The sequence below is a fragment of the Rhinatrema bivittatum genome, chromosome 2, assembly GCF_901001135.1.
Source record: "Rhinatrema bivittatum chromosome 2, aRhiBiv1.1, whole genome shotgun sequence".
Lineage (NCBI taxonomy): Eukaryota > Metazoa > Chordata > Amphibia > Gymnophiona > Rhinatrematidae > Rhinatrema > Rhinatrema bivittatum.
In genome coordinates this window covers 773,550,882-773,576,978 of record NC_042616.1, presented here as the reverse complement: position 1 = coordinate 773,576,978, position 26,097 = coordinate 773,550,882, and the positions used below count along the sequence as shown (strand labels likewise).

The following is a 26,097-nucleotide window of genomic DNA, read 5'->3' as shown; positions in this document are numbered from 1 at the left end:
GAGACATTTGGTCTCACCTGTACGAAAGCTTGTGTGCTGCGTACCGGGCACGCCACCGCATCGCAAGCTTGCACCAATGAAATCCAATGCCCCTTGCCCCTTTGATCCGTCTTCGATTTGAGAATACACAGGGTCACCCTCTGCTCGTATACCCATACATGTTGAGCCAACAATCCAGCCCCCGATGTCTGTGCCGCATGGCTCCAAAAAACGCCAGTGAAAATGCTGCTCTAAACAGCAATACTTCGTACCGAGACCAGAAAACCTCTGCCACGGCTATGCGCACCAAATCCGCATATCTGATGGATTGCGTTTGTCCCCTTCCATCTCCCTTCCCCTCTTCCATCCACCCAAAACGCGCTGCACCAAAAAACTGCAAGTCAGATGACCCCAATCTCCCAATTTTTAAAAAAAGGCAAAACCTGCCAATTGCAAACGCACTGACACCAGCGAATAACCAGTTTGCCTAGCACATAAAATACTGGATCATATTGCATTCCTGAACGACCCCCCCCCCCCCCCCCCCCCTTCCATCCCAAGCCCTGCAAAAAATGAGACACTACTCCTCTGCCCTCCAAATACGATTTCCAAGTGGCCGGTGCCATGGATTGCTGAATCAGTCTTCACGTGTCCACCTGCCAAGATGCTTCGGGAAAGGCTCTCCCTTCAAACTCACCTGTGGCACCAACACCCTGAAGACGTGCCACTTGAAACGAGAAAGAGCATCAGCAATCAGATTCAGGCTACCAGAGACATGCCTAGCCTTGATAGTTACGTTCCACTTCAAACACAGTAATACCAAGACACATGGGCATCTAGCCGACTGCTTGCTGATCACTTGAACAACTCCCTTTTCTGTTCTGGAGTCTATTCCCTCATATGGTTAACGCTACCACTATCGGGAACAACTCTAAAAAAGTAATATTCCTGGTGATCCCTTCTTCCTCCCAACCCGTAGGCCACTGCCTTGCGCACCACTGCCCCTTAAAATATACCCCAAAACCAAGTGCCCCAGCCGCTTCCGAATACAACTTCAGCTCCTGGTTGGACATCTCCGCCTCTTATATTATGCACACTCCATTGAACGAGTCTAAAAATCCCTCCCATACCCCCAGCTCATCCTTCACTGCTATTGTCACCCTGATAAAATGATGTCCCGCCTTGACGCCTACTGTTCTCAAGGAAAGCCGATGAATGAAAGCACAGGAATCACTCGGCACGCAAAGTTAAGTAACCCATCAGAGACTGCATTTGCTTTAATGTCACCTTCACTGACCCTCTAACCATCTTTACCAATTCCTTCAGCCTAACAACTTTGTCAAACGGCAATCGCGACACCATGCTGACTGAATCCAATTCAATTCCTAAGAATGTCAACCTAGTAACTGGGCCCTCAGTCTTGTCCCATGTGATCGGCACCCCTAATGAACTAGTTACTGCCAGGAAACCAGCTAACTGATCCTGACACACGCTTGTGTGACTAGCTCCTACAAACAAAAAGTCATCTAAATAATGCAACACCGCATCACACCCTGTATGCTGCATAGTAGCCCATTGTATGAAGGTACTAAACACCTCGAAGAATGAGCAAGAGATCGCACAACCCATGGGTAAACACGATCCATGAAATAGCCCCCTTCGAAGACGAAATCTAACAATGGAAAGCTCCTTGGATGAATAGGTAACAACCAAAACACTGACTCAATGTATGCCTTGGCTAATAAAGCCCCTGGTCCCGCACCTCACACTAAAGCAACAGCTTCATCAAAAAAGTGTATTTCACCGTACACTCCCGTTGCGGAATAAAATCATTGACGGACATCCCCTCTGGATAAGAAAGATTCAGAATCAACCTGAACTTTCCCAACGCCTTCTTTGGTATAACTGCCAATGGAGACAAATGCATCTTAGTGAACGGATCTGGATCTCCGAACTCAACTTTTCCCTGGCCACTTCAGCCAGTCGGTAAGCCGACCTTGCATTTCGTGCCCGACCACCACAACCTGGCCCCTTGTAGGGGATGATAAAGCCTATACTAAAACCAACACTCAAAAAACTAGCAACCACCACATCAGGATAACATAGCAACCACTCCTTTAACAAGGAGGCAACGACTGGTGAATCCGCCTTTTGTTCTAAAACTTTTTAACTTTCCGCCTTTATTAATGGCGTTAGTCTGTCCCTGTGGACACTTTGTTGCGGGATGCGCTCTACCACATGAGGCGCAAGTGTGCCTGAATTTACACTCGGGAAAGAAACATGTGAGCTTGTTAAAGTGCCAGCAAATGTCAGAAGGATGGGCTTGGCTCAACTATGACGAAAAGTTTTGTGACAAAATGGCGGGGAATAGGTTTATGTCCTTGGGGACTCAGGACATTCATCTGTGGTTAACCCAGATGACGAATAAGGGGGTCAACTCAGCAAAAAGTGTAGGGATGGGGGGAGGGGCAAATGGTACCCAAGGCAGCAACCCAGCGGGGTATGGGACCAGCGGGGGTAGGGGTGGTTCCTTTGTGGGCCGGGGGGGGGGCGTTAGGAAACCTCCCCCTGCTGCAAGACAGCAGGGGGAGGTTTCCTAACGCCCCCCCCCCCGGCCCATTTGCCCCTCCCCTACACTTTTTGCTGAGTTGACCCCCTTATTCGTCATCTGGGTTAACCACAGATGAATGTCCTGAGTCCCCAAGGACATAAACCTATTCCCCACCATTTTGTCACAAAACTTTTCGTCATAGTTGAGCCAAGCCCATCCTTCATAGTCCTTGAATGAGCCCAGAATGCTGTCCGCATAGGACAGCAATGCACCATATTGTGTTGGGTCAAAGTGCCCTACAACACTGGCCAATCTCAAGAAACCCCTCACCCAATTGACAATATTTTTGGAAATCTTAGGTCCAGAGCCCTCCCTTTTATTCTTTTCTTTGTTTTCTTCTTGTCCTTTCTATCCCCTCTTCTGCCCTCTAATAATTTGAAAATATTCACAAATTTACATTTGCAAATTCTCCTAACTAATCGATTCTGCACCTCCTCTCATAATTCAGTTAATGATGCCAATGCAGGATGCCCCATATCTTGTTTCGGACCCTCTGCTAACATCGCCCACTGCAATGGCCCTGCCTCCTCTGAGCTAGAAGACGAAGAACTAGAAGGACTATTTACCCTCGTCCTCTTTTCCTCCTAGGTGCCCCCGAGACTCTGACTCCTCGCTACCCGCTATCTTATCTGTCCCTGCTACTGCAGCATGTTCCGAAATTTCCGCTGGCTGCACCTTGCACTCTCCATCCTCCACCGTCTCTGGAAAATAAGCTGCCTCCCACTCGGCACCCCTACCACTCTCATAACCTTTTCCACTAGTCCCCTTATCCCTCCCACCTGAGACTGGAAGTGAGCCTTCCTTACCCCTCGCCCAAACCCCCTCTCTCTGCCCCACCGAATCCCGTCCACCTGCCACACAAACTCCTTCCCCCTTCCCGCCCCTGCACTCTAAAGGCCAACCCCCTACCCTGCCCCTAGCCCACCGATCCTCGTCCCCCGCTGTCTGCATGCTTAACCCCAAGCGGGAACCCACATAATGCCCCAAAATCTCAGCTATCAATTCCGCTGTCTGCCCACCCATATCCCCAAACCTTCCCATTGCTGGGGCATCCCCTCCCCAGTGAGGCCGGCCACAGGCACTCTCAGTCAGGCCTCTGGACTTCCTCGCCACCATTGCTGGTCCCCTAGTGGTCCGCTTACCCCTTCCCCCTTCCCTGTTGGCTCTCTGATGTCTTTTCTGGACCCCCCTGGGGGTACAGGCATATGGCCAGGAACCCCGCCATATAAGGGTGCCTCTCCACCCCTTTTTACCCTGCCTTGCCCACCAGGCATTCGGGCCTTCCCCTTGCCTGCCTCAACCCTGGCTGCCGCTTTTGTTCCGGGCACTGCAGGAGCCCCCCGAGACGCTTTCCTCTCACCGCCGGATCTGAGGTTAGGGGCTCACCAAGGTAATCAAGGAGCATCGGGGTTGCGGGCACGGCAGCGGGTCCAGAAGAGGGAGTGGGCGGGAGCAAAAATTAATCTCCGGAGGCATCCAACGAAATTTCAGCCGCTGAGCCCGCCGGAGAGGAGGTAGGGGAAGGTGGACCTGGGGAAGGTGCAGGGCAAAAACCGGAGCATCAGCCGACTCCGGGCCGCACTTCCCGAGTCAGATGAAAGCAGAGGGGGGCGCAGATGCAAGGACGGGAGGGGGTGGGACATCGAAGGGGCCATCATTGGAGAGGCCCCCAAACGGGATCCACTTACCGAGAGCAGCCTGACTGGGAGAGCCGCAGTCGATCCCCCTGAGGCCTCGCCGCCGGCTGCCGGAGGTCGGCCAGCTACAGCTTTGGAATGGGTAGAAGCAGGGCGGACTTTAGCGTGCTTCATCGCAAAAACCGAATCGCTGTGCCGACAAAAAAAACACCCTGAAAAAAACGCCAAAACCCGACAAGCTGCGGAGCAAAAGCAGAAAATCTTTTCTGCTTTTGGCGCGGTGCTGACTGAATTTGGTGCTGACTGAATTTGGCGCGGTGCTGACTGAAGCCAGCACCGCGCCAAATTCCCCTTTACCTCGAGACAACCAATGACGAGACAGCAATTCAAATTGTTGCCATCGGTTACCCTCGACTCCCCCCTCCCCCAACACTTTTAACCGCTCCCTGCTGCTTGTACCATGTTATCTGCGGCGGCGCAAGACAAGCTCGCGCCGCCTTCCCTTATGTATCTATAACTGATTGTGAAGGCATTACCACAAATTTCTCCTTTCAATGGCCCCTGTCACTGTAAACCAACTGATTATAGCTGAAAAGCCACGGGTCTCATTGAAGCTATAGGCGAGAGGAGGGATGTGGTTGCCCACTCTAGTAGCAGTGCCTTAAAGGAAGTGGTCACATGCGTGGAAAACTACTGACTAGATAACTAAGCAAAATGAGATCTAACTGTAATGTGCAACAGTGTTGGAGTAGATATAGCCAACCCATACCATAAGGTAACATTTACCGGATCCTGAGTTTGATTTCATGAGGTGCCCTCAGCACTCTGATGGGGATGATTTAGTAACAGCCAACAAAAATTTGCGGGCTGAATGTGCAAAGTACACCAGCTTTCAAATTAAGCTTGCGCAGGTAGATAGACTTTCCAAGTTATCCCAGCCAAACTCTTTGCCCAAGTTACACTCGCTAATTTGCACGCTTACCTGAGAACGTTTATGCACATACATTTCAAAATCATAAAGTGGGCGCACAAATGCCTTTCCGCTATGAAATACATTTTCAAAGGGATGCACCCCGTAGAATCGGCATTGGCGCCTGTAAGTAGCAAGCCCTTGTGCAGATGCTACTTTATAAATGTCGAGAGTATGGGCGCACTTTCTATTTCATGCGTACATTTTACTGAATGAACAAAAAGGGTGGACTGGGGCATTCTCAGGGCAGGGTTCAGAAATATGCATATTAGTTGCTATTTTGGGTACATTACCTCGTATACATTACCAAACGTACGTGCACTTTTACCGCTGCTAATTGACTCGTGCAAGTGAAATCAGACTTGACTGTTGTCTACAATTGTAGGGTGGGAAATCTGAGTGAAATGCTGGGGGTTCAGGGTGAAGGGCTAGAGGGTCTAGGTGAACTGGAGTTGGACTGGGTGAATTGGTGGAGATATCTGCGAACTGGTGCTTTCAAGTATATTCTAGGGATGTGAATCGTTTTTTGACGATTTAAAAAAATCGTCAGATAATTTTTAAATCGTCAAAAATCATTAGAGTCGCGATACAATAGAAATTTCCCCGATTTATCGTGAAAAATCGTAAATCGGGGGAGGGGTGGAGGGCGGGAAAACCGGCACACCAGAACAACCCCTAAACCCACCCCGACCCTTTAAAACAAATCCCCCACCCTCCCGTACCCCCCCCAAAATGTTTTAAATTACCTGGTGGTCCAGTGGGGGGAGTCCTGGCGCGATCTCCCGCTCTCAGGCCATCGGCGCCATTTTGGCTGCCACTAATATAAATGGCACCGATGGCCCGATAAAAAAAAAACCCCACCCGACCCTTTAAAATGACCCCCTTAGCCTCCCCCCTCCCAACCCCCCCCAAAACCTTTTAAAATTACCTGGTGGGCCAGCGGGGGCGCGGGGAGCGATCTCCCGCTCTCGGGCCATCGGCTGCCACTCATAAAGATGGCGCCGATGGCCCTTTGCCCTTACCATGTGACAGGGTATCCGTGCTATTGGCCGGCCCCTGTCACATGGTAGGAGCACTGGATGGCCGGCGGCCATCTTTAAAGATGGCCAGCGCTCCTACCATGTGACAGGGGCCGGCCAATGGCACAGATACCCTGTCACATGGTAAGGGCAAAGGGCCATCGGCGCCATCTTTATGAGTGGCAGCTGACGGCCCGAGAATGGGAGATCGCTCCCGGGACCACCACTGGACCACCAGGTAATTTTAAAATGTTTTTGGGGGATCGGGAGGGTGGGGAAAGCTAAGGGGTCATTTTTAAAGGGTCGGGTGGGTTGTTTTTTTTATCGGGCCATCGGCGCCATTTTTGAGTGGCAGCCAAAATGGCGCCAATGGCCCGAGAGCGTGAGATCGGTCCCCACGCCCCCACTGGACCACCAGGTATACGTAAAAAGTTTTTGGGGGGGGGGGGGTTCGGGAGGGTGGGGGAAGGTAAGGGGTCAATTTTAAAGGGTCGGGCTTCACTAAAAAAAATTAACGATGTGAATCGGAACCGATTCCGATTCACATCGCCACTGATCAGATTTTTTTGTCCCTCCAGCCGAACCTGATCGTTAAGACGATCGGGCACACGATTCACATACCCGCAAGTATTTTCAAAAAAGTATAGACGGGTACTTTACAAAATACCTGCCTCCGCACATAAATCAGGGTTATTATGCCCACATTATTTTTTTACGCACTTAAAATATACGCTTGTAGGTTTATAAACAGGTAGAGAAAAGATGTGTTTTCTTGCATTGGAAATACTTCCATGAACTGAAACATACACATGCACTTTTGGAACTGAGCCGCGTGGTGTTTTATAAACTGTGCAGCTCCCGCTGCCTCTATAAAATGCTGTACCGAGATAGTTTTGAAATGTAGGGGCCCTGTGCGTAAACTTTCGTTATGTACAGGCGGATGCTTTTCAAAAGGGTCCTTTCTGCAGCCTGTAAGGCACTGTTTTGACTTGCAGATAGATGTCCCTTTGAAAAATGCCCTTTCTATGTCTCTTCTGAAGTAGCTATGTGACTTTTTTACGATGGTATAAAATGCTGCTCATAGTTTCCAAATGTTAAACAAAATCCGAATCTTAACTCTTTTAGGACATTGACATGGACCTGAACATGGAGAATTAGACAGGCACATGGGGATGTTGCAGTTTGTCTGTGTATGTTTTTAATGTATCGTGCTAGCGGCTTCCAGTTTCAAGTGAGCAAACAGTGTACAGCTTGGCAGAGCACCAGAATTGTCCTTTAAGAGTTCAACAGGCAAAAAAGGAGGGAAAAGGTGTAGCCTTTATTTATTGTTCCTCCTTAGTGCCCTCCACTTTACATTGGTCTGTGAAAAACAAGCATCTGTTAAACCTAATTGATAGAAGGGTAGCTGCTATCTTCTTTTTTTTTTTTTTTTTTAATACAGCTCACTCCTATAATCCAGTCAGTTTAAATTTAAAAATAGAACAAAGAAAAATTTGAGAAAACGAGACAGAAATTAGCAGGATACTATATCCTGTTTGTCCTGCTTCATTGCATTGATGTTAGTAAAATATAATTTAAAATTAATTTCAGTCAAGTAACACAGCAAGTGGAAGCATCACTAGGTATAGCAGTAGCCAAAACCTCCAAAATGGCTGCTGGTGAAAGATGTGAATGCACTTGCTGCTGATCACTAGAACATGGTTTAATTAGCAGAGATTTAACGATTAGATAAAGTACCCTCTGATGAAATTTCTGTTAGTGGGTAGAGTTAAAAGGGTTAATGCTCATCCTAACACAGATGTCCAAGGTTTCTTTCCTGTCCAGTGTAATATCAAAGCTAAGTTTTACAAGTGTCTAGTGGCTAGCCAGGACAAGGGCAGATGAAAGCAAGGTACTGGACTGTAACAGCTGTCGATAGTCCAAATTTGTACCATGAGATATGCCCAAATAATCAGGAAACCAGCTTGTAAGCAGAAGAGTGATCATGGGCCAGGTCAAGGTCTGTGTACCTAGGAGTCGGTCTGAAGGGAGTGATGTAGAGCAGCTGGGATGATAGCAGGCTGAAGATAGGAGCAAGCCGGCGCAAACTAGAAAGCAGGAGCAGGACCTTGGACCCAGGAACCGAGCGACTACTAGTCTCTCTGAACTGTAGAAGCAACAAGGTACTGGCAAGTATCTGATTCATCAGAGAATCAGGGCTGCTCTCAGTGAGGGTACAGCTTTCCTAGCCGCAACAACTTGTTTTTAGAGTGATAAAAGGTATTCAATGATAGCAAAAGCTCTATGCTGAAACATCCCAGGGCTTCAGTTCAAGCCTGGGACCTCCTGACAGGTAGTAAGCAAGGTAGGATATTCTAACAAACAATCAAGATTCTGAAAACAAATGAAATCTCGTTCTTTTTCCTGTCACTTTGTTTTCCAAAGCAGCCGCCCCTCCCCCCATGAAAAAGACAGCACCAGTACCACAAAACGTTAAAGTGTAAAGCGGCCACCCCTCCCCCATGAAAAAGACAGCACCAGTACCAGAAAACGTTAAAGCGTAAAGCAGCCACCCCTCCCCCATGAAAAAGACAGCACCAGTACCAGAAAACGTTAAAGCGTAAAGCAGCCACCCCTCCCCCATGAGAAAGACAGCACCAGTACCAGAAAACGTTAAAGCGTAAAGCAGCCACGCCTCCCCCATGAAAAAGACAGCACCAGTACCACAAAACGTTAAAGCGTAAAGCGGCCACACCTCCCCCATGAGAAAGACAGCACCAGTACCACAAAACGTTAAAGCGTAAAGCGGCCACACCTCCCCCATGAGAAAGACAGCACCAGTACCACAAAAAGTTAAAGCGTAAAGCGGCCACACCTCCCCCATGAAAAAGACAGCACCAGTACCACAAAAAGTTAAAGCGTAAAGCGGCCCCCTCTCTCCCCTGAGCCTGCCTGCACCCTCCCCAGACCTTTCCTGCTCCCGCCCCAGCTTCAGGGCCGCCCACTGGAAGCCTGAACAAAGGCCCGGCTCAGGATCACTTCTGGCCATTTGGATTCCTTAAAACTCACAGATGGGGGAAGCAGGGTCTTGGGGGGGGGAGGGGGGCTTTATTTTTCAAACGTTGGCAGCACCAGCACTGTTTTGGTTTCGATGAGATAGGAGCAGACCCTGGCCCCTTCATTTTGTTTCGTACTTCATTAGTTTTTAGTTTATTTCATTTCAAATAAACAAAAAAAACCACGAATGAAGCAAACAAACAAACAAAAAAAGAAAAGAAAAGAAAATGAAAGAAAACAATGTAAGCATACACTTCTAACCGACATGGAGAACTCAGATTCTTCTGAGGCACTTTTCAAGCTGCCTTTATGGAGACAAAGGTTGTGGGTGCTTTTTGCCAGTGGATTTTGACCCCGTTTCATAAAGAAAGTACCCACGTACTTTTGCTTTGAAGCTTTTGCAGCAGCTTTCTGTGTGGGTACTTTTTTATTTATAGAAAATAATGTGCCGAGATCTGAAAATGCTGTCTGTGCATGCTATATTTCTCCCTCCTGCCTGAACATCCCTTTAAATGTGGCTAAAAGTGGACGAGTCGTGGAACGACGCTCCAGGTTTTCCTCATTTGGGCTGGAAGGAAATTTTCAGCCTGCCAATTTACACATGTAAATCACTCTTTACACAGGTAACTGACTTTGCAAATTGTCCTCCCGAAGCGTACTCCAAAATTAAGTATCTCTATTTGAATCAAAAGATTGTAGAATTGCCCCCAGGGCAAGTCCTGCTATTTCTATAGTCGCATATGGCTGTACCCCTCAATTATATTTGCTAGAAATGTCCAAATCAACCAACCGAATCACCAATTTGTCTCTTTCCAGCAAATATGTCAATTTAAACAATTCTGCTTCTTTGAAAACTATGGGAGCATGAAGATATCATTTATTACAACATAACTATCTAATCTCCCTGACATTGAGAGAGCCATTATTTAACAGTAATGTCTTTGATGGCACACATTATGTCTCATTCAAGGACAAGCTCACTGCAATAGCATCTGTTTTATATTTATGCTCTCTCATGCTTCCACTTAGATAGGTAATTTTGCCACAGAAAAGAGAAAAAAAAAAGCAAAATTGTACTATTTACATGGATGGCATAAAGTGAGTCATGATTTACAGGACTGTATGTCCTCCTAGTAAATGAGCACTTTTTCTCTCTCTCGCTGATGCCTTCTATACTAACATTCAATAGAAACATTTGATAAATAAGAAAATATTCTTTTTGCATAGATTTCTTGTTACTTAGCTTCTACAGAGCACTTCTAAGGTGAAGGCAGTGTTTGATGACTAAACTTGGCCATGCGCCAAATCAGATGGGCATGTGAGTCGTATCGAGTAAACATAATAATATTTAATTTAATTATTTATTACAAAGATTAGTTACTCTCATTCCTACTGGAATACTCAGAGCGAGGTATAGAATCGATATGCACAATACAGAAAATGTAAACCTACTCCACAGTACCTAAGCGTAGCATATATGCGTACATAAATAATCCAAAATAAACATAATGCATATCTAGACAATGCAGAGATATATAACTGGAAATGAGGTAGTATTTAGGCGTACTAGGATGAGCATGGGGATGTTCTGATAGGTGAGAAGGAGGCCAGTTTGGTGTCTGAGGAAGCTCTTACCTTCCGTGAAACGTCAGTGGTGATCCTGGCCTCTGACAAGAGAGAATTCCAGATTCGGGGAATGAATGAGATAAAGGTGCACATTTACTTAGATTTATATTCTGCTTTTTTTCAGCACAGATTACATTCAAGTACTGGAGATATTTCCCTATCCCCAGAGGGCTTATAATCTAACAGGCCAATACAGTGCAGTGTGCTCCAGTGGAGCACACCCAGGAGAGTGGCCAGCTCTCTCCACACATTTTTCTGTATCAGCCTGTAAGTTGGTACCTGAGGCAGTGGAGGGTAAAGTGACTTGCCCAAGGTCACAAGGAGCAACAGTGGGACTTGAACTCTGGTCTCCTGCTTTATAGCCCACTCCTCTAACCACTAAGCTACTCCTCCATGCCACAGCAGTGAGTTTTCATTGTGCCTCTGTTTGTTTGTTTTTTTTTGATTGGAGACTGAGAGAGGGTTGTAGAGGGACAGCTAGTCCCTCAGATAGGTTGGCCCCTGGTCTTTCAGAGACTTGAAGGCAATGCAGAGAGCTTTGCATTGGGCTGTGCAGGGGATTAGTAGCCAGCACTGAGTTCAGAGGATTAGGTTACCATGCTCTCCATAGCTGCTTCAGCAGTAACTGTGGGTGTTTTAGGAATATTGCAGTAGTCTAGTCAGGATAGGAAATGCCTATATCAGAGCGGCCACGTTGTCCCCATCCATGTAAGGTTTTGTTGCTGAAGGTGGTAGAAGGAGGTTTTTTTGCAGCTGAGGTGATTTCAGTTTCTATGTCTTAGCCCATGCTTCGAACCTTTGTTTTCATTGAGAGAGGGGTGTCATTCAGGTCTTTGAGGGGTGCAAGATATGTATTTAGCATTAATACTCTGTTTTGCTGGGATTTGAGTTTGATTGTTTTTAGTGGTGCTGTGTTTTCAGATCTCTGCAACACAGCTGTTTATCTTTTGCCTGGCTATGTCTATGTCAGATCCCAGTGACATAAGGACCCGTAGCAATGTGTTAAAATCTTAATTATTTGTTAAAGATTTTTAAAAAGCACTGTAAATGACTGGAAAAAAAAAAGTCTGGCAAAATGTTATTGTCCATAAAATGAAACGTGAACGAAGGCAAAGACAGAGACAAGATGGCAGCAAGATATTGATTGTATTGTTAACATTGGGTAATGGGGAAGCAGCTACAAGATTCCTGGTTTATAACTACCTCCAATTACTATCCATTTCTGCAGGTAAAATAATGACAGGATAGATTGCCTTGTCCCAGGATAAATTTATCAGTGGCTGATGTCAGGATAATCTCATTAGGAGATGGTCTGGTTATCCTCTTCACGAGATAATCCCCTCAATGGCTTCATGAGGATTTTGCCTCTGTTAGATCAGGATGTGAAATGATCCCATGCAGATGCTGTGTGTTCATCTCCATACATCTGCTGCAGTGATTACACTCCCTCTGAATGTGTCTGCTCACCCATGCAATAGAGACATTGCTCTGAAGATGTGCCAAGCTGCAAAGTCCTTCCAGAGGCATGGTTCATTTTTCTGGCAGCTGCCGTGCATGACTTGTTTTCAGAATGAGGAGGAATACTTAATCTCAGTCAGTTTGTTTTCATTTAACAGCGGAGAAACTCTGCTTCACGATCTCATTTCCTGTGAAAAGCCTTTTATTTCTCTCTCTTTCTCTCTCTCAGTAGTGTCTAAAAAATGGTTCCCTAAAGTTATATACATAATAGAAATATGTTGTATGTTAAGTTGCATTTTTCCTAGTTTTCTTTAGTTAAGACATATGTATTTGGAACTTTAAAAACCCAAATTCATATAAACAAAGTGGGACTGGAGACTGGGACACTAAACCTGCACATATTGGAAGAAATTGAGTCACCGTTGGGAGGATAAGTTTGAAAGCCATTTAATGGGCTTTTTGAAAATTGCTCTCCCTGTGTGCCGGCAAGCTTACACGTGCATTCCCACTATGGGGCTGATGCAACAAGACGCCCTGAAAACGGGCACTCGTATTGCACATGCATTCACATTCCCTGGGCGTCTGAAGCAGTCTTTAAATCAAGGGCTGCGTAAAAAAAAAAAAAAAAGGCACGCTAGGGGAAAACTGTGAATCCATAGCGCTCAAATGCATTGGGTGCCACAATTGCAACAGGTGCTGAATATAAGCATCCGTTGTTGTCCCGCGTCTTCAGGTCAATTTCTTTCTGCTCATATCTAAGCACCTCTTACTATGGGCATCCAAACTGTGCAGCCATAAAAATTATTATTATTTTTTTTTATCAAGCCAATATACATCTATGTTTCAACACCACAAGCAGTAAATGTAAGGATCACAGTGATACTAAGTAGAAGGACACATAGGAGAGCATGTTTTTATTTATTTCTCATCAGCCCTCGACTCGCGAATTGACTTTATTCCACCTCCAGGGCAGGAATTAAATTTGCCGTGTTAAGCTATTGCCCCCTGCCTCGGGGGTAATAGCTTATAATCTCATCTTCATGTGATTTACATGCGATGGGCGCTATCTGCTACGCATGTGTTTGGGCGTGCATTTTGGATGCGCTAATCTCCTTATTGTATCAGATGCTACTCTAGAACAGTGGTCCCCAGTCCTGCATTGGGAGGCCCACCAGCCAGTCGGGTTTTCAGGATATCCACAATGAATATGCATGAGAGAAAATGTGCATGTTATGGAGGTATATGCACATTTTCTCTCATGCATATTCATTGTGGATATCCTGAAAACCCGACTGGCTGGTGGGCCCCCAGGATAGTGTTGGGGACCACTGCTCTAGAGCATCCAAAACGCACGCCCAACCATACTTAGACCCATGCGCACATACTTTCACTTTGAAAATTGGGATGATGTCTGTGGGTAGAAAGTACTCACAGACTTCGCACCAATGCAGACAGCTAGAAAATGACTCCCTAAATGCTAAATGACCCCGCTATTTTTTATGTTCCACACATAAAGTCAAAATTTGTGAAGGATGTGCCACAGTTCCTTTCAGGTGAGTGCTTGGAAAACATCCTCTAAAGACAATGTAATCCAGTTATTCCAGTTTGAAGTTTTGTTTTTTTTTTTGCAAGGCAGGTCCATTTCCTTCTAGAGAATAAGAGGTTCTAGGGCTGATTCTAATCTCTTTGACAGCATTTGTTTGTTTGGTTAATTGTTGCAGCTGGAATACACAGCCAGACTTGACTTTTTGTGGCGAGTCCAGGCCAAAGAAGAAATCAATGAAATGAAGGAGTTAAGGGAACACAATGAAAACATGCTCCGGAACATTCTACCCAGTCACGTAGCTCGTCACTTCCTGGAGAAGGATCGAGATAACGAGGTGTGCATTAGTAAACGTTTTTCTTTAAATGCTTGTAAACTCTTGTATCTGTGCCTTGGAGACAGAAAGATGTTACTTTCCTTTTTGTGTTTAAATACTGATCGTTTTTCTTCTTTGAGAATTCTGCCATGAATTTTAGCAAATACAGAAACTCTGTGAAAGTTGCACAGAGTTGGACTATTAGAGCTAATTCATGGTTTTTGCCTGGTTATTGCCCATTCAGTCACCTTTCATCAACATTAAAGGATTCATTAAACTGCAATAGAAGGTATTTGGTTAGTAAATTGACGAAAACTGTAGCTGTACATTTATTATGCCAAAAGTAGTGAAGATGTTTGATTTGTATATGCTGTATCTTGTCATGTCATAGAGATGAGAAAACATGTATATAAATCATTTTGAATTAAGTATATAAAAGATAAGAACATAACATAAGCTTTGCCAATCTGGGTCTCCAGGGGTAACCAGTCAGAGTTATTTGGAGAAACCCAGCAGATCCCAAATAGAAAAATCAATTCGATGCTGATCCCTCCCAGAAGACATCTAAGGTTATCCGGCTAAATAATCATCAATGACCTGTCCTCTAGAAACATGTATGTTAATTAGCTAGACTATAGCACAAAATATAAATGGAATTTTAATACAGTACTTCCCAACTTTTTCAAGCCCAAGGCACACCTGCATTAAGAAAAAGCTTGTGAGGTATATCAACCTCCACCAGGCAGTAATGCGTTCATGGACTCATGGCCAAAAGAGTAGCACTGAATGTTAACAGACTGTATTCCTTAACATTTCTTGATTATGCAAAATAATGTTTTGTCACTGGGACAGTGCTATACCAGAGTACAAATTATATCACAATGACAGAGAGGAGCATGTCTGGGATGGCATAGAATCCAACAGGATAAAGATCCTGCATGAGACTAAATGCACAATTGTATCTTTATGGGTAGAACTCCCTTGTGTGTTGTGAAGTGATAGGAGTATACTACCATCCACCTGGCCAAGATGGTGAGATGGACACTGAAATGCTAAGAGAAATTAGGGAAGCTAACCAAGGGGGTCATTTATCAAAATGCGTTAAGGTGTTTTTGCATGCGTTAAGGGCTTATCACATGCGAAAAGCCCCGTTAATGCATGCGAAAATGTCTTTAACGCATGCAATAGCACCATATTGTATGGTACAATGCAAATTTGAAAAAGAGGAGGAGTTTGTGAAGTGCTATTGCACATACAGAGTGGTAGGGAAAGGCCTGTTGTAGTACATTTGAAGCTCCTGCCTAGCTGAGAGAGTGAGAGAGACTAGCCATAATGTCCTCTCCCTAGATAGGTATTTCTATCCCTATGGGGGGCCCACCTAGTAACTCGAGGTGAGGTTTAGGTATTAGTGTAGGGAGTTAGGGGCCACTTTGACATTCAACGTGAGACGTATGAACAAAACAGTGGTCTCTTGTGAAGATTTGATGACCTACAGAGAGGAACTCACCCAAAGATGAGATTTGGGCAATGTTCTCTCCACCTAGCTTGATGTTACCCCGGTAGAGAGTCCATCAAGCTAGGTTGAGAGAACCTTGCACAAATATCATCTTGGAGTGAGTTTCCTCACTCTCTCCTAGTGAGTTTCCTCACTCTCTCCCAGTGGTTGAATGCAGGAAATACAACAGGTTTGGCACTTATCACAAAGTCTGAAAATTTGTTTACAATTTGTGCTAACTTAGCTCTTCACATAGATAATTACAATTTGTGCTAACTTAGCTCTTCACAATTTGTGCTAACTTAGCTCTTCACATAGATAATTTGTGCAAGTTGCAATAAACTGTATATTAGCATAAAACATGCCCCTTTTACTATCGCATGCAATACTTATTGCATTTTGATAAATCCAGACCCAAATTTATAGCAATAATGGGAGATTTCAATTACCCCAATACTGACTTTGTAAATGTTACATCAGGACATGCTAGAAAGATGAAGTTCCTGGAAGGAATAAATGACAGTTTTATGGAGTAATTGGTTTAGGAACAGACATGAGAGGGACCAATTTTAGATCTAATTCTCAGTGGAGCACAGGGCTTAGTGAGAGAGGTAACGGTGATGGGGCCACTTGGCAATAATGATCATAATATGATCAAATTTGAATTAATGACTGGAAGGGAGACAGTAAGCAAATCCATGGCTCTAGTGCAAAACTTTCAAAAGGGAACTTTGATAAAATGAGAAAAATAGAATTATTTATTTATTTAACGTTTTTTTATATACCGATAACCGTTTGCACATCGTATCGGTGTACATTTAACTCAAAATAAGTATTAACTCAAAATAAGAATAAAACTGAAAGGAGCAGCTACAAAGGTAAAAAGTGTGCAAGAGGCATAGACATTGTTAAAAAATGCCATCCTAGAAGCACAGTCCAGATGTATTCCATACATTAAGAAAGGTGGAAGGAAGGCAAAACGATTACCGGCATGGTTAAAAGGTGAAGTGAAAGAGGCTATTTTAGCCAAAAGATCTTTATTCAAAAATTGGAAGAAGGATTCAACAAAAGAAAATAGGATAAAGCATAAGGGGTAGAATTTAAGAGGTAAGCGCACCCGGCGCGCATACATGTACGTCCGATTTAATAACATGCGCACGCAAGCGTGCGCATGTTATAAAATCAGGGGTCGGCGCACGCAAAGGGGTGCACAATTGTGTACCTTGCACGCGCCGAGCCCGCGCTGAGCCACGCTGCCTTCCCCCATTCCCTACCCCCCACCCCACCTTCCCTTCCCCTACCTCCCCCACCCTTTCCTCCCTACCTTTTTCTTTGTTGTTGTTGTTGTTGTTGTAAAACTTACTTCAGCCCCGGGGCTGAAGTAAGTTGTGCGTGTCGGCCAACTGCCGGTGTGCAATCCCCGGCACAGCGGCAAATGGCCACTGTGCCGGGAGCCTCTGACACCGCCTCGCCTCCTGGACCGCCTCGCCCCTTTTTGCAAGCCCCGGGACTTACACGCGTCCAGGGGCTTTACGCACGTCATCGGGCCTTTTGAAAATAGGCCCAGCGCGCGTAAAACCGGTTACGTGCGTATTTCCGGAGGAGTTACGCAGGTAACCTTTTGAAAATCTGGCCTTAAGCATTGGCATTTATTTACTTATTTATTTATTTGTTTATTTATTTATTTAATGACTTTTATATACCGATAGCCGTTTGCAAATCCTATCGGTTCACAATTAACATTGCACCAGTAAAATATGGCATAACAAATTAAATGTAAGACATTGATAAGACAGACTAAGAGAGAATTTGAAAAGAAGTTGTCCATAGAGGCAAAAACTCACAGTAAAAACTTTTAAAAATATATCTGAAGCAGAAAGTCTGTGAGGGAGTTAAAGGGGCACTTAGAGAAGATAAGGCCATCGCGGAAAGATTAAACAATTTCTTTGCTTCGGTGTTTACTGAAGAGGATGTCGGGGAGATACTCATTCCAGAGAAGGTTTTCATTGGTAATGATTCAGATGTCTGAACGAAATCACGGTGAACTTAGAAGATGTGGTAGGCCTGATTGGCAAATGGAAGAGTAGTAAATCATCTGGTTGGTATACACCCCAGGGTTCTGAAGGAACGCAAAAATGAAATTTCAGATCTATTAGTTAAACTTTATAACCTATCATTAAAATCATCCATTGTACCTGAAGACTGGTGGCTAATGTAACCCCAATAATTAAAAAGTGCTCCAGGAGCGATCTGGGAAACTACAGAGCAGTTAGCCTGACTTCAGTGCCAGGAAAAATAGTGGAAAGTGTTCTAAAGATCAAAATCACAGAACATATAGAAAGACATGGTTTAATGGAACAAAGTCAGCATGGCTTTACCCAGGGCAAGTCTTGCCTCACAGATCTGCTTCACTCTTTTGAAGGGGTTAATAAACGTAGATAAAGATGAACCGGTAGCTGTAGTGTATTTGGATTTTCAGAAGGCATTTGACAAACTTCCTCATGAGAGGCTTCTAAGTAAAGTAAAAAGTCATGGAATAGGTGGCGATGTCCTTTCGTGGATTATAAACTGGTTAAAAGACAGGAACAGAGAGTAGGATTAAATGGACAATTTTCTCAGTGAAGAGGGGTGAGCAGTAGAGTGCCTTAGGGATCTGTACTGGGACCCTTACTTTTCAATTTATTTATAAATTATCTGGAAAGGAATATGACGAGTGAGGTAATCAGATTTCCATATGATACAAAATTATTCAGAGTAGTTAAATCACAAGCAGATTGTGATAAATTGCAGGAGGACCTTGGATCCTGCAAAATTGGGCATCCAAATGGCAGATGAAATTAATGTGGATAAGTGCAAGATGATGCATCTAGGGAAAAATAACCCATGCTATAGTTACTCGATGTTAGGTTCCATATTAGGAGCTACCACCCAGGAAATAGATCTAGGTGTCATAGTGGATAATACATTGAAATCGTTGGCTCAGTGTGCTGTGGCAGCCAAAAAAGCAAACAGAATGGTGAATAAAACGGAAAATTTCATAATGCCTCTGCATCACTCCATGGTGAGACTGCACCTTGAATACTGTGTACAATTCTGGTCACCGCATCTCAAAAAAGATATAATTGCGATGGAGAAGGTACAGAGGATGGCAACCAAAATGGTAAAGGGGACGGTACAGCTCCCCTTTGAGGAAAGACTAAAGAGGTTAGGGCTGTTCAGCTTGGAGAAGAGACTGCTGAGCGGGGATATGTTAGAGGTGTTTAAAAACATGAGAGTTCTAGAACAGGTAAATCTGAATCGGTTATTTACTCTTTCAGATAATAGAAGAATTAGGGGGCACTCCATGAAGTTAGCATGTAGCACATTTAAAACTAATCGGAGAACGTTCTTGTTCACTCAACGCACAATTATACTCTGGAATTTGTTGCCAGAGGATGTGGTTAGTGTAGCTGGGTTTAATAAAGGTTTGGATAAGTTCTTGGAGGAGAAGTCCATTACCTGCTATTAATCAAGTTGGCTTAGAGAATAGCCACTGCTATTACTAGCATCAGTAGCATGGGATATACTTAGTTTTTGGGTACTTGCCAGGTATTTGTAACCAGAATTGGCCACTGTTGGAAACAAGATGCTGGACTTGATGGACCCTTGGTCTGACCCAGTATGGTAATTTCTTAGGTTCTTATGCTGCTAATTTTAGTTTGTTCCGATAAGACTGTTTGCATTGGGTAATGTGTAACTTGAGTTCAGGCCTTGCTCGGCAGTCTGCAATCAAGTGCCCACAGCCATCGTGAAAATGTGTCATATTTTGTACTATTTTTGAAACTCTGTTTTATCAATTGATGCATTTGGGTTAACAACTCCTATGATTTTAATATGTTAAAATCAAGAATAAGTATACACACATATACATGTAACCTATATTAGAATAAGTATACACACATATACATGTAACCTATATTTCAGGTATATAAAGTGATGGGAGGGATTTCTGTATTTGTAGAAGGGTCCTTCTCCCAAATTTATTTGGTGGGTTCTCATAAATGGGTCATACAGATGGTGAAGTGGACTGTTATGGAGACAGCAGGGGCAGGACCCTAATTCTGAACTGCTCAGGGAGAGCATCAATTTCTTCTGTCCATGAACTCCCACTCATTGCCTGGTGGCCTGTGACATGGCATTAACCAGAGTCAAATAAACAGAATGGCTAAACGTCCCCACAATGTGCAATGAATTAAATCACCGTGTGTTACGGATTTTTTCTCTCCTTTGATGGGCCTCCTATGTGGGCATAGGTATCAGTGCATATTAGCAGAGACTCTTAATGCCGGTAATATAATCATAGGACCAAAATGATTTTTTTAATATGCTCGTGAATTCGCCATCCATTTGTGATATGCTGTTCAAAAATTGTTTCTCATGATTTGACATTAAATAGATGTTACTTAGCTGAGTTGTGCAAAGAAACACTTTTTTTATCCAGAGTCAAGAGGCTAGAGGTGTAAAAGCCCGACATGGACCATGTTTCGGCGTCCGCCTTCTTCAAGGGGCCGAATTCATGTTTCAAGGTATCAGCGGCATTTCTTCCAGCAGTTAAAAAAAACCCTCAAATGCCTAAATTTGGGCCTTATTTACTAAGCGTTTTTCTCATAGGTGCAAAATGAGGGAAAAGCCTTGGTAAAGCAGGCCCTTTATTTCTGGTTTACAGCCACTATTTCCTGGCAAAGGATGAGGTAGACTAATAAATATTGAAACAACAAGAGTTGATGGTTTACAAACAGTCAGAGTAAAATTAATTTGCAATTTTCTCATTGAGGTGCCAGCAACTCACCAATACCTTTCTCTTTACTTTCTCATTTACCATATCCACATTTCCACCTTCTCACAAGACATCTAGGGGGATTTAATAAGTACGTTCCTTTTATATTCATTTCCCTCTTTAAGTCCCTACCCCATGCTCCTTCGGTTCACATCATCCATATCATAATTCACATCCAAGGAGGACATTGAATTCCTTTCATGATCTTGAGCCTTTCACAAAGCGCTCTATTGTGCCTTTCTTCTAGCAATTTGCAGGTTTGCTCGGCATTCCTTCACACCCTGGTCCTCAGGGGCAACCCTCATCTTAAGATGATCCTTTTCCATTCTCTTGGCCTTTCTGGACCACAGGTGCCAGTTATTTCCTCAGAAGGAGGATCGCCTCTCCACGTCATGGCCTCAGGCCTTTCTTTTGAGGGGAAGATCCACTTCAGGCCACTACATCCTGGAAGTCCATTCCTCCACCAGCTCCATCCTTTAACAGGCAAGGCAGGAACAAAAACTCCCACTTTCATACCTCTCGCTGAACCTCGTTCAACTAATCACATAACCCTGCACTCGTAAGGGGACCTACACACCACCTATTTACCACAGTAGGAACATGGTCAACTTACTCATCTCTTACCCTTGCCATCTAGTGATCATTCACTAGAACTCCATTCAAGGGTTAACAATTTTCCCAAACAAGTCAAACAGGACAGATCCCAGATCTCCTCTACCCAAAATATTTTGCGCAATTAGATACCAAACTAGGCTCAATATTTTGGGAGTCTCCCCATCACAAAAAATCTGCAAATGCTTATCAGATTTTAATGAATAGCCCCATATAAGAGAATGCAAATGAAAAACTTAATAGCTAATGCTTATCAAATAAGGTAGTAATGTCTGTGGTTTTTTTTTAGCACAACATAACCTTTTTTCACTGTTACTCAATTTCATGAGCTGTTTAGTAAAGTTCATGAAACAAAAAAACCCTTAAGTCTCCTACTCAATGCAGCAACAAGGTCAGAACTTTAAGATGATTTTTTTAGGGGGGGTAATTTTTGAAAGGACATATGTACATAAATTCCACTTGAAATTCTTTTTGGGGTGCATAAAAGTATGCATGAAACACGATTTTGTATGTACTTTTACGTGCATAGTTAATTGGCCTTCCAGGGTGGGGCGGAAAAGGATCTATGCGCATACTTTTGATTTTTCAAATGTATGCAGGTCAGAGGTCAATCCACCACACAGATTTGTACCTTCTCTCGAGAAAATGCAAATTTGTGCATGCATGCTGCAGGGATTACACTCCCACATGGACATTTTCAAAGCATATGTACGTGCAGAAATGCACTTTGAAAATGTTGGTTAAAATTTAGATTTAGCCTATGCGGGCTGATTGACAGTTATCCTCTGTGTTGTTAACAAAGATCAAATGTCTGCTAATCCTACCTCCCTTGTTTCATATATGTTGGTATATGTCTAACAGAGGTGTTTTTTGTGCTGGTTTTATCAAAAGCAGGAAAGCAGTATAGCTGACACTATCATTATTTGCAATCCTATCTTTGCCCCAAAGATATAATTTACTGTGATTTAGAGATCAGCTGGCTTGGATTCCAAACTGAAGCAGTCATTTAGGTCTTTTATAAAGCAGAGTGTGCATGTTAGGGTCCTAACTGGCTTTGCTTTTCTCAGGGGAGGCCCAATCCAGTTATGGTTTCCCCCCCTCACATGGCATGCGTGGGACTTGTAGCCCGGCTTTGGGGGGGCGGGGTAAAACCAGGACTGAATAACCTAGCCTGACAAATAGAAAGCCAGTTGGGCAACCCTTGTGCTATTAGGAGCTCTTTGATTGGGTAAAGCAAGAAGGTTAACATCTGTCACATTCGTTGTGTTCTGGGTACCAGGGGTTGAATTTTCACTCTCCTAATGTGTCTCAGCTCATGAAATCTTTAATCCTGATCACTCAAACATTGTATATGGAGGGAGGGGATTATGTTACCTTTTAAGAGGGTAAATTTCAGCAGCCCGCACAAGTTAAAGTTTATGTGTGTGCAGACTTTAGCCGGATTTTGAAAGCAGACTTATGCGCATAAGACCGCTTTGTAAATGAGAGAGTGCATATACATTTACATCGGCTTGTTTAGCGGGTGCAAATGTGAGCACGTAGATTTATGCTCATACTTTGGAAAATTGAAAGCATGCATGTAAACGGTATTCCCAGCCCGACTCCAACCCCAGAACCCCTCTTTCTAGTACACGTAAAAGTATGTCCGAAATCACTTCTCCGCATACTTTTCCATGCACAACACCCCTCCCCCCCGGGAGCAGTTTTCAAAAGCCTATTTATGCCAGGTAACCGTGGTTTATACGTGTAAATCCTTTTGATGATCAGGGTCTAAAAATGAAAAAAAAAATATAGTAAAGTGCCTCCAAGTAGGTTGAAAAAGCATTTGGTTACTCGGTGAGGCTTTGTTTTAAAGGTGACCCTGTTATATCAGGTAGGACGCAGGGCGAGGACAAAGGACACTTTATTCTACACTGCAGAATTTTCACGGCAGCAAAAACAGTAAAGCAGAAGCCTAAGCTTACCAGACACTGACTTTGCCTCAAGCCTTTGCTGCCCAACTCTGTTGCTCTACCTGGAATCAAGCTTTAACAAATGTCCCTTTCGCTGCCCTTAAAAGCTGAAGGAAAATGCCAATCCCGGGATTTCCGCACCAGGAGCTAAAAGAAAACAACCCCTTCTACACAGAAGCTCCTGGCATCTGCTTAAACAATGGGAGGCGTCAACATGAATTCATCTTTTATTAAGGGAGATACACAATGCCAAACCACGTCAAACGGCAAGTTTCTCTTTTCTTTCCGGAGAAGGTGGTAAAACCTACTTAGGGTCCCGATTCATGAAAGCTTTTCTCCCATTCTGTGCCTAACGGCAAAAAAAAAAAAAACAAACTTTGAGGGCAATTTTAAAGCCATATACTTGGGTGAATTAGCCTGGCTTGTTTATGTCAGGGGATTAAAACAGTATGCCTGTATTCTTTCCTGAAAGGGACGTGCTCTATTTTAACCCCCATCGACCACCTGCACAAATAAAACAGAGACAAAGTATGCAGGTGCTTTCAGTGCACATACTTAATGCTCTGTAATTATCAGAGAGAAATTACACAGATAGCTCCTCTTTCACAATTAGCTGCAAAGCACGTGTGTTAAAATGTGTTCATGTACTTTGCAACTATGCAGGTTATCGAAAAATTGCTCCCTTTCTGAATTGGGCCCTTCATTTTTCTCGGTTCACGCACAATGAATAGACCCAGAATTCACGTTTGGAGGTGAAAGTGTGGGCGGAGCACTGATCTGAACGTAAGAGTGTGCTGTGGTGGTCCCGGCACCACCCTGCTCTTAAGCAGGCCCATTCTCCAGCATGATAATTAATACCCCGGCAGGATTAAAGACTGAGCTGCATTGCCCGTCTGGTAAAGGTTACTAACAACGGGACTGCACTCATTCTGCTGACTTTAAAAATGTTGACTTTGAAACATATCATCATTTTTAATGGGATCACCATCAAATAGTTTGGAATTTCCCACATAAAATAACAATACTTTTAACATTTATAAGTAACTAACATGCCAATGTACAAACCTGTAGATAATTAACGCAAATGGGTCAACACAAGCAAAAACCCCCAAATTTTGGGGATTTCATAGGTTTTTGCACACAAAGCCCCATTTACAAAAATGTTTGCAGAGTTTGCAATTTGCAGAAGTAAAATTTTGTGTGTAGTCAGGAACATGATACATTTTATTCAAATTTAAAATTAATGAGCTGATGTGATGCAAGATGATGCAAGTCAGCTCATTATTTATGAATTCTATGAAAAATGGTGCGTGGAAATGTCTTCATGGACTGGTTTTCACCAAAAAAGATAACTATCCCTCAAGAATAGTTATCATTTTCTGCTGGGCCCATAGCAAAATTTCCCATGACAGTTTGCTAGCCAGCTCATTTGAATGAGTCGCAAACTTTCACACAAAATAGGTGAAAGGTTAGTACACCGGCCTCTAAGTATGTCAAAACTTTGCTATAGCTCATCTATATTTTATACCCCTAAACAAAAGTGATTGGCTTCTAGGAATTAATGCCCATGTATCCATTTGAAATGCATCAGTTGCACAAGTTCCATGCTAAATGCATTAATATTAGCTCATATCTGATTTAGTACTATAAAGTGCTAAAAGTGTAATCTATTATAAGGTCGATATTCAGAATTCAGATAGCCGGATAAGTAGGATTTATCTGACTATCTAGTTGTTGCTGAATATTCGGTTATATATGGTTAGCCAGATAAGTTGTGGGTGGAGAATGGGGGGATTGGGATAGTGCTACTTATCCAGATAAGTTATCTGGCTATGTAGCAATAGTCATCCTGAGACAGATAACTTATCCAGCTAATTTGCAAAGTCATGCCATGATTTTGCCTGCTTTGCAGCCTTTCCTCCACCAGGGGTCCCCAGTGAGCCTCTCTCCAGCTGCGTAAGTCACCACTTCACTGATCATCTGATGCCTCAGCCTCAAGCCTACTTAACCCAGCCTATCCAGTCCCTCAGTGCCTCTTCATTCAGTCACAGCTTTTTGACCTGGCCACTTCTTTCTCGCTATTCTGTCTTGCCTTGTGGCGTAACCATGCCTCCTGCCTTGCCATGTGACCTATCCAGGTCTTCTACCTTGCCTTTCAACCTACCCAGGCCTCCTGCATTGCCTTGTAACCTATTTAGGCCTTCACCCTTGCCTAGTCTTGCCTTGTGGTCTACTCAGGCGGCCTCTTGCCTTGCTTTGTGGTCTCTTGCCTTGCTCTTTGGCCTCTCTTGGCCTCTAGCCTTTCTCTGTGGCCTATTTTGGCTTCCTGTCCTACGTTTAGCCTTCCAGACTTCCTTGCCTTGCCCTGTGGCCTCCTGGGCCTCTGTCCTGTCTTGTGGCCTCCAGACCTACTAAAGTTTCCTTCCCCAGTCTTGTGACCTGTTGGGCTTTCTTGTTCCCTGTTGCCTATCCAATCCTGTCCTTGTTTAGTCCAGTTTTCATCCAGTCCTGTCCTTGTCTTGCCCTGTCCAGTCCTGTCCCTTGTATGCTTTCCTAGGCTTTGCCCTTGCCTCTGGTCCTGGCCTTACCCTCAACTCCAGCCTTGTCTCCAGCCCAGTCTGTACCTGGTTCCAGGTCTCAGCCAGTATTTGGACTCAGCTGGACTCAGTTCTCAGCCAGTATTTGGAACAGCTTCCAGCCTGTGTCTGACAACAGCTATGATGTTCATCAGGCAACAAGTCCTACTGGCCCCCAGAACTCAAGGACTCCACCTGCAGGGAATGAGATTGGTTAGGCAGAAGACCAGCTCTAGTCCTTCCCTGTGGTCCTGTACCACTTCTTCAGAGCTACTCCCTGACTTCAGCCTGCCAGACCATGACAGACAGATAACAGGGTACCATCAAGCTAGGGTGAGATAACATAATACAAAATTTCATCTTTTTGAGACTTTCCTCACTCCAAATGACATCAAATCTTCACCAAGGTGTACTGTGCTGTTCATACGTCTCACTCTACATGCAAAACTGG

The 26,097-nt window shown here is 44.0% G+C and overlaps 1 protein-coding gene across 2 annotated transcripts in view; it reads left to right on the top strand.

Annotated features, from left to right (window-relative positions):
• Positions 1–26,097, top strand: part of ADCY8 (adenylate cyclase 8) — a 546,512-nt gene that overhangs the window by 477,394 nt on the left and 43,021 nt on the right. For both annotated transcript variants that reach the window (XM_029592041.1, XM_029592040.1), the window contains one exon: positions 14,058–14,216. In XM_029592041.1, coding sequence (XP_029447901.1) covers positions 14,058–14,216 — 159 coding nt within the window. The remainder of the gene's footprint in view (positions 1–14,057; positions 14,217–26,097) is intronic.